This window comes from Aythya marila (genome assembly GCF_965140915.1).
Source record: "Aythya marila genome assembly, chromosome: 4".
In the NCBI taxonomy this organism is placed as follows: Eukaryota; Metazoa; Chordata; class Aves; order Anseriformes; family Anatidae; genus Aythya; species Aythya marila.
Window position 1 is genome coordinate 42,116,702 of NC_139045.1, and position 18,655 is coordinate 42,135,356.

The window sequence follows — 18,655 nt, forward strand, 5'->3', positions numbered from 1 at the left end:
TGGTGCTGCCACTGTGCAGAAGGACTAATTTAATTTTTACAGTGATACTTGTGCTGCCTTCACTGTGGCTGAACACTGAACGTATATTTTACACCACCAACTTGCTTCTTAAAGTCCAGTTTCTGTAATAAAAGTTAATAAAAGTGAAGATCAAGGAATGAGAAATAGACACATGAAAGGTTTCAAATAACACACACTAAAGATTTTAAATAAATATTTTAATTCTATTATTGGCATTTACAAGTAGAAAGCATACAGTATGTTACAATTTTATCAAAATGTGAAAAATATGGATGTTACATAAGTAACAAATGTAAAAAAGGTATTTTTCTTACCTTCCCTGAAAGTAAGAAAACTATTCAGCATAGGAAAATATCGATATAAAAAACACAGCTTAGGTAAAAAAAAAAAAAAAAAATTGAAGTTTTTACACAGTACGATAGGTTCATCAGATCTGCATGAAGATGTAAGGACTTTGTGAAGTTCTACTTATCCTAAAACCTTAGGGAATTTGGGTCAAACAGTAAGCTACATTAATGAGTCTACAAGTAGTTTTCCCTCATATCTGCTCCAAAATGCTAGAGTGCAGTAATTTTCTATACAATAAATAATTCTTCAAAGTTTTCATCATAGAAAATCATATAATGCAGAAAATGCCACTCCAAAGGTCACAAAGGCTAGGCAGTGCTTTAATAATAATTATGATAATACTTATTATAGTGCTTTATAATGTGTAAGCACTTCAGATGAGTTAACTAATTAGTCCTCACAACAACCCTGTGAGGTAGGTGAGTGTTACTACTACCTTTCCAGAGTACAGATGGGACAATGGGATCTGGGGAGAAGCATGGGCTGCAGCAGCTGCACAGCTACGATGAGAGACCAAGAGATGTGGAAATGGAGTTTCTTTCCTCGTTCCCCTTGATTATGATGCTGTGAGCCAGGTGACCTGGCTGTGCTGTGCTGACATATGCTGAGCACTGCCCTTCCACTGGAAGCACTGAGGTGGGGCAGGCAAGGAGCAGGGTTGAGCATCCCCAAATATTTTACAGAGATTCAGAAGCTCTCACACAACTTTGTCAATTAAAAAATAAAAAACAAAATCCCCAAAAGAAGACAGAAAAGCCCCCAAACAAATTAACAAGCTGAAAAGAACAATATCTCCTAAAGTGCTGACCAGCTTGAGCTGCTTCAAGCACCTCTTGTATGGAATAAGACTTACAGCACTGTTGCCAGCAATTACTCAAGCTGATTTCTTCCATAATCTTTACATGTGAGCAACTGCAGGATATGGTAGCTATGTTTTCTGAGACACCTTACTACTGTAATTCCTTCATTCATCATCCTTCTTCCATGCACTTCTTAAGGAAAATTAAATCCTCAATACTTTTGCATTGTAAAGCACGTTAGTAGCTGGAGACAATATGCACATCCTTCACGATTAAAAAAAAAAAATTAGTTCATTTTCAGAACAAAGCATTATTAATTTAAGAATCACAAACCAAACAATGGTAAATAGGAAACCCTTTTAAAAAGCTGCATGCCAAATATCTTGTTTCCAAATAGATTGCATGCAGGAGAAATAAATTCATCCAAGCATAATTAAATTAAAAATGTTTTAAGTCTCTTTCAGCAGCATAATGGTTATTATTTTCAAAGTCTCCTCCAACCAAACTGGCCTGGGGTGCGAATGCTGACCTTTCCTTTCCTACAACCATACAATGGTCTGAGTGTCCCGTGGCCTTGCCCTGCGGCAATACCTGGAGACAAAGCCTATACATACTGTTCTGCTTCCCCCTCTTTGGAAACAGGCTTCGTTGTACCACCTTTGCTGTCTTCACTCGCTGCTGCTGCTGCTGCTGTTTTTTCAGGAAGTGATGCCAAATCCTTGAAAACATCTACATAATGCCCGAAGCCCGGGCCCCAGTTCAAGAGATTGTCCCAGTTGAAGCTTCCTGCCTGCTGCCCCAGCTTCACAGGCAGGGAGCTCTCCCCGGTGCCAGCCGCCTGTGCCCCCACGGGCCCTCCCTCCCCTCGGCGGCCAGGATACCGCCGAGGCTTCAGCCTTGCACCATAATTGTCCTCGTCATCTGCGTCAGACTCGTTGACCTGGGATAATTTGGGCATCCTGGAGGTGTAGGCTATGGGCTTATCCCTGTCATACTCCATCTCGGAGCACGTGAAGGACTCGTGGGAGTCGCTGTCAGAGGAGGACTCGGGTGCGGGAATGCCGTCGGCCGGGTTCCTCGTCCGGGACAGGGGCCTTCTGCAGTCCTCCTCAGAAGAGGACCGGCCATGGTCGGCGCTGCAGATGCTGGGGTTTCTGGGGCGAGGGGTGTTCAGTCTCTCCACCTCTTCGATGGACAGCCCCACCGGAGGAGCAGACTCCAGAGGGATCTGCCCGATGGGCTGCTTCAGGCGGCTGCCTGGTCGGGAGCCGTGGCTCGCCATGGTCTGCGGACTCTTACTTCTCCTCCCCAGCCGAGTGGCGTAGTTGAAAATGCCGGGCTGGCAGACATCGTTGTGCATCTCCAGTGGGCTCCCTTCCCTTATGGCGAGGTGCAGCTCCCTGGCTGGGCTGTGCCTGTAGAAAGTGGACGACTTGGAGAAGGGCGCAGGGCTGTGCCGAGACAGGGGGTTGGGAGTAGGGCAGGCCGAGTGGCTTAAAGACGTCGTCCTCAAGCCCTGGCCGTACGACGGCTGGTACGTCAGGCTGCTGGCTCCCAGGGGCATGGGGGACTGCCGGGCAAAGCCCAGTGGGCTGTGCCTCTGGATGGAGAATTTGGGCGTGTGGCTCCGAAACTGCTTGTAGTGCTGGATGATGTCGGCGTCCGAGGGGGCAATGCTGCTGGCATTGTCAATATCATAGTGCTCAATTTCAGGCTCGGGGGAGGCCAGAGGGGCACTGGGGATGGTCTCTGTGGCATGAGGGATGTCGGTCTCATCGTAGATGAGATAGGGGTTTTCCCTTTCAATGATATCGGGTTTTGGGTTCCCTTCGGGCTGCTTCCTGACTGTCATGTCATCGCCGTAGGGTGGGATGTTGTCAGGGTCATCGAATGCCACGTTCTCGCTTCCTTTTTTCTTTTTCTCCTTTGTTTTCTTCTCCTCCTTCAGGGCCTTTGACTTCTTCCCTCGGCACTGGTTGCAGAGGATGAGGCTGAGGACCAGCAGTGCCAGCACCGTTGCGCAGCTACCCACAATGGCCGGCACGGCCCAGAGGGGCAGGGACAGCTCGGCAGGGTGTGGGGACGGCAGGCACACGTGGCCACCACTGAGCCCCACTCTGCAGACATGGCCAGGGCCGCAGGAGACCCCCAGGCACGCCACCACTGTCTCACACCTCCGCCCTGCATAGGCCTCGGGGCAGCTGCAGGTGAAGCCAGTGTGTGGCCCGGGCTCACAGCTGCCTCCATTTTGGCAGGGGTTGGAGGCGCAGGCGCCCGGCGGGACGCACTGGTAGGCGTACCACTGGTTGATGCACATCAGCTCACCCCAGCAAGGACTGCTGGCACAGACATTGGGGCCACGGCAGCCAATCTTAACCGAGGGGTCTGTTTTGGAGAGGGTTGCGAGGCTGTGCTTGCCAGTGAAGGGGAGGCTCTCCTCACCGTACTTGATGTAGGAAATGCAGCCGTCGAAGCCTAGGAAAGAAAGCAGCAGTCACTTTGGGATCTGGAGATTGAGCATGCACTGTCAGAAGACGCATAAGAAACTCTGAGCATTGATGCCATGCTAAAGGGAAAGTCTGCTATTGATCAGATTAGAAGCCTTGCAGTATGTGTTTTACCTCCTGGAACAAAAGGTAAAACAAACACACCGGCAACAAATTGCAAAACCCGAGGCCATGATGGAGGTGGCAGCTTTCTTTTGTGATGCTATATCAAACAGCATGTGGGGCAAATTGTGCATTTAGTTACTACACAAAGCCTCCTTACCTTCACACGTGCATCTTGGGTGTACTGAGCTTATGGTTGCTTCCCCACATTTTTACCTTCCACTGTAATTACTGTAGAAATATCTGTGATATTAAGGACATTGGTGTAATTTGGAGTAACTCCACTTGTTTCACCTGAAGGATGGACTGTTCAGATGTTTCACTATCTAACAATCTGTTGAATAATTTAGAGTACGGTGTACGAAATGTTTTCTTGCTTTCTTTAAATATTTCCTCTTGATTGTAATGACTATTTTGTTCATAAACTTGACGGTTCTGGGGGGGGTACATATTAAAAAGGAACTGAAATCTGCTTCTAAGCAAGAGAAGGTTAGGTAAAGGCTACTCATCCCTGGAGCTTCTGATGTAACTTTTATAACTTACAAAATTTTTTTTTTTTTTTTTTTTTAATTCTGCCAAATCAGAATTCAAAGAGCTCAAGGCTTTTAACTTCAATGCTAAGATTTCAAAGCAACAGAAGTATTCTAATGTGAATAAACAAAATGTATTAAAACCTGCAATTAAGAAACTGAAACAAATGAATCTTGTTTTCTAGAAGCCCTGCAAAATGTTTGGCAGTTCCATTGCTTTGAAAGAACAGGCAAATGTTAGCAGAAGCCTACATACAATTCAAAATGTTGCTTTGTGTTTTAGAAATTATCTAAGCTGCACAGGAGGAGGAGCTACTGCCTGATTAGGAAATATGTACCTCAAGTTTGGAAACTGGCAATATAGTTCAAACGAAGGAAAAACATACTATGAAATGAAATGAAAAAATGTGTTTTGGGTAAAAACAAGTTGCCCACGCATAACCTCAACTTTGTCACTTGCTGAGCAGATTAGATTTGAGCTTTGCAATGCAAATTGATGCTTTGGTGCCTATAGCTTGCCTTTCTTACAGATAGGCTCATCAAAGGAAGTCTGAAGAACATTCTCAGATCTTTATTACAAAGTAGTTTCCCCTTAGAGCAAAGTTATCTTGCTAAAATATTAAGCAACCATTTTGGCAAAATACTATGCAATGAGATCTTTGGATTTTGCAGAAACATTATATTTTCTAAAAATATATCATTAAAGTAACTCAATTAATTTTCAATTCATAGACCCATTTCATTGAAGCTAAATGAATGGCTCCACTTATTTCAGTAAATAAGCCAAGAATTCAAATGGTTACTATAGGGAAACATCTTTTCCAATAGTATTTAATATCTTTCAAATGAATTTGAACAAATATTTCCTCTAATGACTTCATTCAATATATGTGAATGTTTTCCTTTTCTAATTTTCCCATATTTCTATAACTTCTTATCATCCACATGTAGAGAAACATGTTCACAGCTGGCTTGGCTGTGCTAACAAAAAACATTAGCTATGATTTCCCTTGTGTTCTTTCCAGTTTACCCTTTCAGAGCTGAAGTTGCCTGTTGTGCTTCAGCTAAGCCTCCTGTCTTAAAGCGCTAGGAAGGGCACTGCTCACGGCAATACTTCTATGCCTCTGAATCTAAAGGGAGCTTTTCCCAAACTTCCCGTAGCTTAGTTGTAGTGCTACCCTGCCGAGGTGATGCAGTTTCAGTGCTGCAAGAGCCCACAGAGATGGATTATCCCCGGCCTTTGTGCAGTTGTGTGTGAAGTCTTTTGCCAGCCTAATAATTCTCTGTGTTCCTAAGAGTTAATCCTTTCTGCAAGGGTTTTAGTATAGTACAACCTAACGCTGACCTCTTCTCAGAGCTGTGACAAAATGGTATGCACAAATTTGACTGCAAATTATACTCCCAGGTATAACATGTGCGATTGCTTTAAGAAACGTGTTTCTTTCTCCTTAATTTCTGAGGGATGGTCCTTGGCATACCATTCACAGTGCCAGGTTTACAGGAAAGTAATATTTAAGACCAAATTTATCAGCTATTATGCTTCAGAAGTAATCTACAAGGAGCAGGAAAGTGCCGCTACTCAGTTTTGAAGCACTGCACTTGAGTGAAACAATAAAAAGGAGCAAATATTCCATGCATCATTAGTGTCAGGGGAAGTTTAGTTTCTGCAAATGTACTTCGTGAATGAGAGAATAGCCACTATGAATAGTAAATTCATGAATAGTTGTGGAAATCTCCATAAAAATGGCTAATGCAGAGATTAAAGTTATTAATATTGACTGTCCTGAAAGAGCAAACATACTTGAGTTGTATGAGGTGCCGTTATGTATTTATAAGCTTCAAAGGATGTTGTTTTAAAATTTGAATGCTTTCTGATGTCAGAAATGAAATATGAGTGGGCATCAACGTCAAGTAAGCTTTACTCAGAGATGCAAGTCATATAGTGTAAAGGGACATGAAAGTCCAAAGACATTTTTGTAAGCAAGTATGTTATTTCTGTATTACTTCCATTTTGAAAGAGCTGTATTTTATTTCAGCATTACTTATATTTTCATTTTCTCCTGTTTTCACATTCCCAAATAAAGAGGAAATTGAGGATTTAGGTTCACTTTGGAGACCAAGCAAAATGGAGGATTAGCTTGCCTCGTGCTTGGTGGTCCCTTTCAGCAGTGACATGACACACAGCAACTGGGATTTTGTCAGGTCTACCCAGGTTTGAAAACATTGGATATCCCAGCTTCACAGCCCTGGAATCATCATCCATGTATGTTTTTGTCTGCCTTTAACAGTGCTTCAGATATTTTTGACCATCTGAGTTCATGCAGAGTTTTATGTCTCCCCCTTGTAAATCCTTGGTATGTCGTACACATTGTAATCCAGTATTAAAAAAAAACACATCATATGAATATGAGATTTTGGATTATACTATCATAGTGGAAGGCAGACAATCATAACTTGTCTGCTGCTGCATTAGACAGTGAGAACTTAGTGTCCTCAATTTTCTTTGTTCCAGCTTTCTTAAAAGCCTCTTTGGCTTTTCCATGCATACACTGCTCATAAAACATACATGTAAAAAGGGTAAAGGTAAGCATAGCATTCATATGATTTCATACCGCATTTCAAAACAGTTCACAATACACAAATGTGAAGTGTGAATTTGCAGCTTTCAAAGTTACTTTATCTGGTCGCATTTCTTATAGTCAGGACAATCTTTTAATATAAAAAACTTTGTGAAACCTATGCCTGCATTGTCTGGAATATCTCACAGTTTCTAACTAAAATCACTTCCATCTTTACTTATTACTGGGGGAATAATATCAAATATATGTTATCTACATCTTTTGCCAGGGTCTAAGACAGTTGCTTTAACTCTTAAGGGAGACTGATTTACTGATTTTACAGCTAGATGCTGGTCAGAGGGTGGTTCTTTATTGTCCGTGGTTTCTGTTGCTCAGAAATAAATCCTATTCTTCATCTGACAGCAGGAAGTTGGAGTTTCAGAAAATATTTTAATCATATTAATAACAGGCTAAATCCTGCAGTATTTACCAAACCCCTACAGAGACAAAGTTCTCATTTAGAATTTTTGCCTCAGTAGGTTTGCCTTGATTTTCCAGATTCTGACCCAGGTAGAGAATGGGTCCTTTCTTCTCCATTAACATAACAAAATCATTACAACTCATTTGCAGACAAGCAAGCAAACCCTAACCCTGCCTCCAACAAGATCTGCAGATGGAATGCCGTCTTTTCAAAATAACAAGGCTGCAGTGTATATTAAAGGAAGAAAAATTTGCAATCCTTACTCATTCGAATTGCAATTTTCCTGGCAAAGTGTGAAAGTATATTAGTTACTGATAAAGAATTACAGTACTTTCTGCAACCTTTAAGCAAATAGACACCCTTTGTCTGCTCAAACATGCTCATGTGCACTATATTAAAAAAAAAATATAATAATAATAATACCTGCAACTGCGCTCTTGAAAGGTTGGCTTGGTGGGATTCCTCCCAAAGAAAGGGTAAGAACATTTAGTCCACCAAAATCCTGCGTGGTATGGAGGATGTCTCGGCTATGAGTCTTGTCGACCGACAGGATAGTGATAGAGCCGTTCTTCTCAATGAGTACAGAATGCCACTGGCCATCCGCAGTGTACACTTCTGGGATATTTCTCTCCACTTTCCCAGCAATTCCAGCATCAGATACATAATGCACTTTCCCACTTTTAATCTGGTCAGCAAAAAAGCAAAAGGCATAATTTTAAAAGATATTTACAGACTACTTTTTGCCCCCATATACACATAAGCAACGTAATGCCTACTCAGTACAGTTACACATGGCTTTGATTGTAGTGAGAAGCTTGGTTGTATTTTTCCCCAAACAACCATTTTGTATTAAAAATGCATTAGTTATTTAGCACTAAAAATTTGGCTGCAATTAATTTCATTACTGCATCTGTAGAAAACTTAGAATTGCCATCCACTCATTCTTTAGCTACTCTCGTAAGAGGAAAACCTATTGAGAACCCAGCTGTTGGGCATGCGCATGACAAAACATTTTAACCAATTAAAGACAAACTCTTCCTTCTCCATCAATGCAAGTGAAGAAAATGCTCTACAGAATGAACAGATGCTGTTCTTGTCCCAAAAGCTTGCATCTAGTTCTCATTATGACACAATAGGAATATGTATGTCAGGATTTGAGCAAGATTCCAATTTCCTAACTGTTTGCTGCTAACTTGCATTTTGCAGAAAAATATTTGTATTTTAAAAATCTTTCTAAAGAGTTGTAAAGTCTATTATTTTGTGTGCATTTTCAAATGGTGCTTCCTCAGGCAAACTGATTTTAAACTTGTGAGCTATTAGAAAAAAATATATATTATTATATATCTGTGAATTTTTTTTTTTGCTTTTTCGTTGCAAATAATGCCACACTTGTGTGGCAGGACTTTAAACCTCTTATCAGTTCAGTATTAAACGATCCCAAAATGAGATTTAAGATAAAGGAGTGAAAAAAAACAGGTTTCTCAAATACTGTCTAAGAGTTGGGCTTGTCAGCTGACCTCCTAAGGGCTGTACAAACTTGTAAGCTTTATACAAGCTCATAAGGTGACTCTGGAACCTGTTGCAGATTTTCTTCCATGTGCATCTCTGTTACTCTGCACATTGCTCATACGTGTTAGATAAGACAACTCCTTTCCCTTCTGTGTTCCTTGCTGTGATCTGCAACAGGAGCGTGCAGAACGTGCACATGCATTGTCCAGGAGAGGTCAGAGACACTGGTTTGTTGAAAGCCTTGCATGCTTTGTTCCAGGAAAAATAATGTTCACCTGGGAAGAACTGTGAGGTGACACACCGACTACAAGAATGCTGTTCCATCTTCCAGAAACTGTTAAATGCTCTGGATTTAATTCTTTAGTGATGCAACCTTTGTTCATACAGATCAGCTTTAAGATGGATGTAAGAGCACGCTCATGTCCTGGCAGCAGCCTGTGCTGAATGTACCTAGCACGTATTCCATTTGGATCATGAAAAGCAATGGTTAATATGTGCACACACTGTGCTTATACCTGCCATAATTTAGTTTATTTGAAGATGGACTATTTGGGAACTCACTAATAAAATTCCCTCTCAAAGACAAGATGCTTTTTGGTATTCGCAAACAGAGGTGGCAGACATCTAAACTATCACACAGCCCAAAGAAAACCCTGTATTTGGAAACGCAGTCACACAGATGATCATTACATATTAAATACCATTTGTCACAATCGTAAGTATTTATAAAAAGACTAATTGGGAAGAATATATACATATATTTATGTTTGCAACCTTTCATTGGTTTGTTAGTTTTATTTTGTCTTTTATGCTCCATGAAAGTACTGCATTGTGTTTTGGTCTTTATGTAAACAAAAAGGAAAACACCATATCAGACAATATCCTCTACGCTTACAGAAGGACTAAGCACAGACTTGTATCTTCTAATTCCACATCAGAGAAGAATTGTATTACTATTTACCTGTTAACAACTGATAATTTCAATACTGATTTATGACTTTAAAGTGCTATTTCTGCATTCATGTGACTAATGTTCATAAATATTATAGCAGTGGTATTTACAAAATAAAATTTCCAGACACAAGACCGGTCCATGACTTCTTTGACCAGGAGAAAATAAGGGATGTTCTTCTTGGTTCCTTGAGTTACAAAGTATTTCTAAATTTGAAACAAATGCTGATGCTGACAATGTCAAATAATACTCATTTCTAGGTTTTATTTAAATGGCTGTGTAACTGGTAAGTAGGCTATAATGAAAAGAAGAGCCACTAAAGAGAACATATTTCTAACTATAAGAATGATTCAACTTTACTAATATTCTGAATCTCCTTTACTGAGCAAATTGCTTCTTATTTGTCTTAACTCTGAGCACTAGCCTTTACAGATTTATAGCCCATTGGATAAGATATTGTTGAAATGAGCTATGTTCTGATTTATTTCTGCAACTCACTATGTGCATATGTTAGCATATATAGGCAATGTGTAATCCACATTCTCTACTCATACAATTCATAGATCTAGCGGTACATTATGTGAATCCAATCTGATTTTAGATGAGATTTTCAGCTAAAACAAGACAGGTAATTTCACTTTTAACCAGATGTATTTTTGCCCTTATTTCTAATTGAATTAGTTGTAGTGCGCATTATTTGTTAGAAAATATGCTGTGACAAAGAGCTTTACTAATAAAGAAACCCCTGCCTTTTTCCTTTTTGTGTTTTTTTTGAGAAGCACTTTCCATATGAATTTGACTATTGTTTAATTTAATCTACTAGTTTTTTCATTTTTCCAAGATTAAGAAGCCCTTTATATCATAAATAAGACCCTTTTTCTCCAGGTTTAGGGTTTTTTTAGAGGGAGGTTACATCCATCATTTAATGAATTGCAATGCTTGCAATCTCAGTGGGTCTAATTTGTTACCATTTCTCTAATTTTATCCCAATCCCAGCTGTACCAAACTCAACTGACTACAGATGAAAAACATGAAGGCATGGAGGTAGTCACAGAGCATATAGCTTTTCTCTAGCACAATTTTATAATAAAAACACATGCAGGTTTTCTCTGAACGCTTACACTTTCGATAACAAGCATATTAAAATACTCCAAAATCAGGTTAAGAAACTGTCTGTTTTGAAGCTTGATGAAAAAGTTATAAACAGAAGTTCCTAAAACTCATCTTCTGCACTGGGAGTATATCGAGATGCAAGGGAGACCTACGTATGTCTGGATTTGCTGACATACTGGGCCACCACCACGGGAAGCCCTGGGTGTGAGCAGTGGTGCAAGAGCTGCACTGTACTAACTACAGTGAAACAGACCTTCTGTTTTATTAACTAGCATCATCTGGGAACTTTTTGGCAACAGGCGGTACACTGAAGTTACCTCTCTTTCCTTAAAGGACTGCATCTGTTACGAGGCGAACCTCTGCTCTTTGCCTTTGTGCAGCTGGGTCTGGGACTTGACACTCTCCACTTGCTTGTATAACTACACCACTATTAACAATAATAAGAGTGTTTGCATAAACACACCACTAGTGCTTTCGGCCAGGAAAGGCAACTCTCTTTTTCTCTCTCTTGTTTTTTGTTTTGTTTTTAATTAAAGCTTGAGAGCTGACATTGCAAAATCTACTACAGAGAAAAAAAGGTAGTATTTGTGTTCTTTATTTTTACTCCAGAACACAAAATAATTAGATCTTATCAGCTAATATGACTGTGGCAGAAACTTCCTATCAAATGACATGGTAAAAGCATATGCCAGTGAACTACAGGAGACTTGCTTCTTAAAAGCAGACAGTGTGACAGAAATGCTCTGTACCTCTGATCAGCACAGGATTTGGGCAGGTGGACAATATCAATGGGGCTGAAGCTTAGAAAGTGTGAATTTCTGTATGAGTTTCTTTAAAAGTCAGGGAAAAAAACTTGGAAAGCATTACAGCAGTCAAGGAAACTTGGAGCTTACACCAACCCAATAAAGGGGCTTGCCAACATCGCTGCTGTACTCATTTAGAGTTATGAGTAAATGGACTGAGTCATAGCCAGGAACTGAACCATCTCTTTCTCTTGAGAAAGGTAACTTCTGCAGCAATAAACTCTTGGGAAAGAAAACCGTGTGGCATTTGAAGCATTAATTCAGCTACGTATCTCAAAATAATCTGATATTGACATCGCTCTGTGGGTAACCTCATGAATTCAAGTTATCCCTTACTTCCTAGTTTGATAAGCATGAGCCACATTAGTAGGAATTCATGAAAACTTTTTGGCAATTGTTTTTTAGCTTAAGGAGGGTCTGGGTTCGAGGCCTGAAAAATCAGAAGATAAAAGGCCAATAATGAAATTATTTGATCTGTAGAGTGTAACTTAATGATGATAACAAATATGGCAATATGTACCATTCCTGCTGCCTTAAAACAGTCACTATTTGGAGTCTGGACAAAACTGATTAGATACAAAGCCATCAAGATCTTCTGATACCTTGGCAAATAGCAAGGGAATTGTTGAGAAGATTAATGATACTGGAGCAGTGCCTAGCTTTAGTTAAAGACCTAGTATTTTAGAAAGGAAACAGCAAGAGTAATGGAAAAATGTGATTTTGATCACTATGCACAAGGCAGTCCAATCAAATCAAACTCAACATTAGCTGTAATCTTACCTTCACAGTAGTGAAGTTGCTGCTTTCCTGGATGTGAACTAAAATCCCATTTTCACTTCTTGTCCTGAATTTCACTTCCAAGCGGTCCACATTCATGGGTCGTGGGCTGGCGCCTCTAGCACTGTGTCTCATCATGTATTCACGCTTCTTATTTGGGCTCATGTGGTAGTCAAGTCGTCCTTTGCCTTCCAGCGATAAGGCAGTGTCGGCAGTAATATCTGGGACAAGGACAGGGAAACACTGAGTGTGCAGCTCATTGTAGCTATAGCACAGTGATCATCTTCCTGATAACAACCATTTTCTTCAGGGAGGAGATCAAGTTCAGAGCAGGTCAGTGGGGAGAGCAGGAGTGAATGGCAATTTCACCCCCTCTATTCTTTGGCTTGAACCAGAATGTGTGTTTGAGAGTGGGAGTGTGCTAGTAATTTACTGCTGGTATCAGTCAATAGTAAATTAAAACTCACTAGGGAACAAGTGAGGGAGTAGGGAAAAAAATTTGGCTCTTGGAACTGTAATTCCTTCCCAGAGATGTTACTATTTCCATTACTGCAAGCAGGGTTTCATGATATATTGAACTCTAAGCTCTTCAGGGCAGAGATAATGACTTTCTATTTGTGGTGGCATAAAATGAATAAAAAATGGCAGAGCATTGACTACCAAATGCTGTTAAAATTATGGTAAAATTATTTTGTAAACTGGCACAATAAAAGCATATAAATCAGCTAAACAATAATGGGACATGTAAGAAAACAAAGCCCAGCTGTTATATTACAACTACATGGAAATAAATCACTTTGCTCTCCTAGACAATCCTGTACTGATTTACAGACCTATCCATACTGAAGTTAATAATCCCATTGCATTTACTTACATTTGCTATACTTCCATGCATATAATCTGACAGTCATTTGATAAAAAGGCCTACAGTTCAGAGGAGCCATAAGCACGTGTACATAGTGTTTATGCAAAGGGAAGACTTCTCCCTTACCCTCTTACCTCCCTACAATAAACAAATCTCTCCCTACGGGATAGCTTTATTTTGATTAGTGATTACACCCTATTGGAAGCAGTAGTTTTAAATGAGTGCAAGTTACCTGAAATGTGATATACAGACATGGAAACATAATATACGCAACTTGATATTTTTAACTCATGAAAGGACAATAGTTCGTTGTGGAATTTTCCTTCATAATTATTTAAGAGGCAAGCATGTTACTTGTTTTCATTATTTCATAAGATTCATTACCCTGTGCCCCTGAAAAAAAACTCTTAATAGCAATCAGTTCAACCATATAGTTAGGTGTAGATTAAAAAGAAAGAGTGAAACCCTCTCCATACATTTTTCACAGTGCTTTCCCGTCAGTCCATCTTTGCAGTGGCACTGCTGCCATGACCAGTGATCAACGCACGTGCCACCATGTTGGCAAGGGCTAGTTGTACAAGCACCTTCTAACCGGGGACATCTGAAACAAATCAGAGAAGAAGATACTGAAGTACCTGCATACAAACAAGCAGAGCAAGTGTGCTGGAAAGGGTCATGTATTTGAATGATATTCTCTTTCTTTCCCCCAGAGGTGCAAAAACTGAGAGGCTTTTCTCCTCGGACAGCTGATGTTTCTAAACAGATCACAACTTTCAGCATCCAGTTATAACAGAAAGGGAAAGAAATTTAGAGACGGTAAAATTCCTATCTTCCATTACGCAAGAGATGAATGAACTCTTTTAGGTGCTTTTTACACTGCAGACTTCCGGAGACTTCATATCACAAAGAACAGTGCAAACTTGGGGGTCAAAAGAGGAAGGGTGAGCCAGTGAATTTGGATGTAAGACTGACATTATTGCTACAACTGTGGCTTTGAATAGTGAGATGGAAAAACAATAGAATCAAATAGTTGATCATTTCTGAAAGACCACTCAGAGGATATGAGGGAAATTCAGTGATACTTGAGAGGCAAAGTGATAGAACAGACATTGCGAATTAAAAAGAAATAAGAGGGAGTAGAGGTTCAGTAAACTATATGAGACTGTCAAAACCAGGTGGAATTTATAAAGAAATCCAATAACAGGGCTACTCGATTTCAGCCTGCAAAGCAACACTAATAATAATCATCAACAGAAATGTAATGATGTTGCTTTTTTGAAGTTTCTATAATCTTTTGTGAATTTTTCATCCAAATTCAATTTCTTCCTAAATTTTTCACACCTTATAATAAAGTCTACAGCCATTTTTTTTACAAGAAATATCTAGCGGTGTTTGAATGGAATAGTGCCTGGTTTTCATGCTGGCTTTCTATATCGTAAATGCTGTCTATTTGATACCATATATAGCAGACGTACTGATCTAAGATTCCTTGAGCTGCCAAAGCCTGGCTGGGCTCCAGGGGACGTCCGTTGACTGCAAACTCCATTATACAGCCCACGAAATCATGGCTTTCCACCTGTCCTCTCCTTTGAAGGATGGGCTCAACTGACCTGATGCCACCAACAGTAACTCGATTTGGTTGTACATCAAGAGTCCTATAAAAGAGGCAGAAAGAAAAGTTTAGCAATAACAGACGTAAGATAGCAATGACAACAAGGGAGCTGTAACTATTAGCTAAGGTCTGTGGCTGAAGTTCCACTTCCAAAATTTGCATTTTATCTTTAGGAGAGGAAACAGATGTCTCTATGACATTTAAATTCACACTCAGTTATCGAATGTCAAAATTTCTATTCACTTGACTAAGCAGTGTGCTTGAAAACAAAATGAATAACGATTTTCACTCAATTATGGTTTAAATTATAGATGATATTTAAGCAGCTGGATGATGGATTCATTATTTTACAAATATATAACTGTTTTGCTAGTGAGGAAGCCACCTGTGTCACGAAATATGATTGTGACTACTGTAAGAAATTTGCAACAATGGCTGGGATTAAATTTTTTGCAACCTGTAAAGAGGATCTAAATAAGTGAAGTGCTTCTGAAAAAGGAGCTTCTGAGTTAGCTACGGTAAATAACAACAACAGCAATGTTTGCTTTCTGTACTGGCTGATGTTTAAGAAATGAAAGTTATAAAAAAAGAAATCTGGAAAGTACTAAAAAAAAATGTCAAAGTTATATATATATATATATATATATAAAGAAAAAAGTAATCAGGTAATGCTATTTCTTACACCTTCATGAGAAATTATAGGTATATTTTTTAAAAAAGAAGACCCAAAATGAACAACACCAGAGTGAAATATAGGTGCTACTACAGTAATAGCATTTTGAGTCTAAGACTGTTCTGGCAAGATAGTTAGGGTTGCAAAAGTAAAAGTGGAGTAGGTTTTGTTAAATATTTGTAGTACTAAATATTGTAGAATTTCAAACTAAGAGCAGCAATGTATATTTAAAAGCAATTTCATTATAATGAATAAATTTATGTTTTACTCTCTAATTAAGATTTACAAGTTATCAGTAATTACAAATGCCTGATATTCTGATCTGTTAATTTTGTCTGGATTCTGATGTGAAATCTCATACCATTAGGCAAAACGTCTTACCCCCATTTATATCACAGCTTGGACTACCCACAGCTTCTTATGTGGGCTTTTTATGTGTGCCCACAGCCTGGGAACAGAGATGGAGTAGAGAATTGAGAATTTTTGATTAAACTCCTTGTAATGAATAAATCCCATGCACATGGGAATGTGGCCCGAGCTGGCAACCAGCAAGACACATAGAAAATATAAATTGCTTCTACAATGATGGGAGGCATTTCAGACCTTTGCACACCTCCTGAAGGTATGAAGCTTAGGCATCTATCCCTTCCCAGAGACTAAGCTAAGGGCATGTATATTATTCCAAACTTCTGATTTTAGAGTGTGATTTTTCATTTTACAGAACTAAACCCCACAAAATGAAGAATTATTTACCAGTCAGTGGAAACAGCCACATTGCTAACAGTGCAATAGCCTGGCTCCTGATCCTCAGAGCAGGAATCCACTGTCAGTGATGCTGCCTGCAAAAGCCACACACAAATATGTTGTTTATTGCAAGGGTGTAGTTCCCAATCACATTAAATGTTTATGATTAAATATATTATATCAAGAACTTGGCTAGAACAAGCACTTGAGCACAAGAGCACTTGTATATTACCATGTCACTCAGGATCACAAGGTGCTTTGGAAACACTGACCAACTCCATTCTGCATCACCACAGGGAATACTAAGATGTGGATACTAGTGGAGGAGTTAAGAGACTAGGTCATACAGAGAGAGTTAAACACAAAATTTTAGTTTTGGATTTCTTCTCATTTGCTTGCTTTATTCCTTGAAGCTGCAGTTATTTTGGCTCATACAGTACCCCACTCCTGATCTTAACAGAGAGCTGCTCCCTCTAAACACAAAGGGCATTCTTTCAGGGGCTTGACCATGATACTATACATATTGATCCTGAACTTAACAAAAATGTGCCTTACAAGAGCTAGGAGTACAAATACTAGGATCACTGGTTAAAATAATAACCGAAGTGGACCACACTGATAACAGTGAAACATGCAAATACTGCTTGGTGAGCAGGACCAAGCTTACATTCAAAAAAGTGCTGGACATCATCGGCACTGAGAGCAGTCTTCCTCTTTAACTTATTATTGTCTCAAAGCTGTCAATCCCAAGAGAATGGAATGTTTTTTACCAGTCATTTACACTCAAGCCAATCATGGCACTTTTAATTGTAATTTCTGTACTAAGAGCCTAACCAAAGCTTTCACTAAAATCATGAAATAACTCCTGTTCATTTAAAAAGGAGTTTTTATTATATTCCTTATTTAGTAAAGAAATTTCCTCATGGTGATTTATTAATAACAGATGCACTGCAAAAAAAAAAAACCCTGAAGGTTAGTTATTCCTTAAATCAAATTTTTCAAAAAAATAAACATAATCTCCAAGTTGTACATATCGGCTTCTCACATTTCCACTAGATGTGTGGTACAGTTTTATGGCAAATTTAAATCAAACATTACTTTTTTAAATGCCTGGGTTCCTATTTTGGTTTAGGTTACTCCACAGGAGCTGAGCAAACAGCAATAGCTATCAGTATGCCATTATTGTGCAATGCCTTTTTCTCCTGCCTGCAATGAAGTTTACTAACAACGTCTTGCGGGAATCCCAACAGATTCTCCATGCTATTTCCAAATACATACCGCAAGCTGACGCATTGTATTGACCAAATGCATTCATAGCTCTCAGCCCTAAATCATGTTCTGCAGTATGCCTAAATTGTTCAATTTGCTTTTTTTTTAATGAAAGCTTATCTTGAATTTCTTTCCATACATAATAAGCAAACTGCTTCTGAGAAATGTCAGTCTGCAGTTCCAAAGCAGATTATGTGCCCGGTATAAATGGAACAATTCATAGAAAGAATAATAAGCTGACTGGTCTGTATGCCATCATACGCATACATATTTTCCTTCAGAGCTTCAACAACAAAAAATGAAATGAGTTTTTTGTTCTTAGCTCAATCAGTGTAATCTCCCTAACTCACATCGCTATGCACTGTGAAAGCCAAGCTGCAACCCCAGCTGAAGAGCTAGATATTTGAGAATATATTTTACTTGGACCAGAGTTCATACAATTTATTTTCTAATGTTAGTCAAATGTTCCTGCTTGTTACTTAAGCATTACTCTACGGTTACCTTGCTGCATTATGAGACTTTCTATCCTGTCACTCTGCAATATCTCAGGACTGACAACTTAATGATTTTACCAGTTTCCGATAAAATCCCACTGTGCTGTAGGAAACGACAGATCTGGAACCCTGATGGGGGGCTACTTTATACTGTTTTGGACACCTGGGAGACATTCTTCCTGAAGCAGAAATATCTAAGACAAAGGTGATTCTACTTGCATACTGTGTTTGTAAACAGCTGACATTAATGGGATGGTTTAAACTTAAAAATCACACAGAAGTATAGGTTGTCTTAAATGCTTGCTTTCAGTCTGAAACATTTATAACTGAAATTTTCTTTAAATAGTCTTTTTCATGTTCTCTCTTCTTCTGTAGTCTATCCCTCTGGCATATCCAAGTAAAGTAAAATATTTTTTCTGCTTGATTTTTTTTTTCTTAAGTGTATTTCATTTATTTGTTGCAATTTTTAAGGTGGGCTTCTACGCTTAGCCATGTCA

At 39.2% G+C, this 18,655-nt stretch overlaps 1 protein-coding gene across 2 annotated transcripts in view; it reads right to left on the minus strand.

The window, feature by feature from the left end:
- Nucleotides 1-237: 237 nt before the first annotated feature.
- Nucleotides 238-18,655, minus strand: part of FAT4 (FAT atypical cadherin 4) — a 142,308-nt gene continuing 123,890 nt past the window's right edge. Inside the window, exons 12-17 of one of the 2 annotated variants that reach the window (XM_082759456.1) lie at nucleotides 16,405-16,490; nucleotides 14,842-15,021; nucleotides 13,843-13,967; nucleotides 12,505-12,722; nucleotides 7,771-8,032; nucleotides 238-3,644 (exon numbers count right to left, since the gene is read on the minus strand). In XM_082759456.1, coding sequence (XP_082615582.1) covers nucleotides 1,774-3,644; nucleotides 7,771-8,032; nucleotides 12,505-12,722; nucleotides 13,843-13,967; nucleotides 14,842-15,021; nucleotides 16,405-16,490 — 2,742 coding nt within the window. In that variant the 3' untranslated portion in view covers nucleotides 238-1,773. Of the gene's footprint in view, nucleotides 3,645-7,770; nucleotides 8,033-12,504; nucleotides 12,723-13,842; nucleotides 13,968-14,841; nucleotides 15,022-16,404; nucleotides 16,491-18,655 lie in introns of those variants that run through there. The other variant, XM_082759457.1, reaches the window with a different exon arrangement.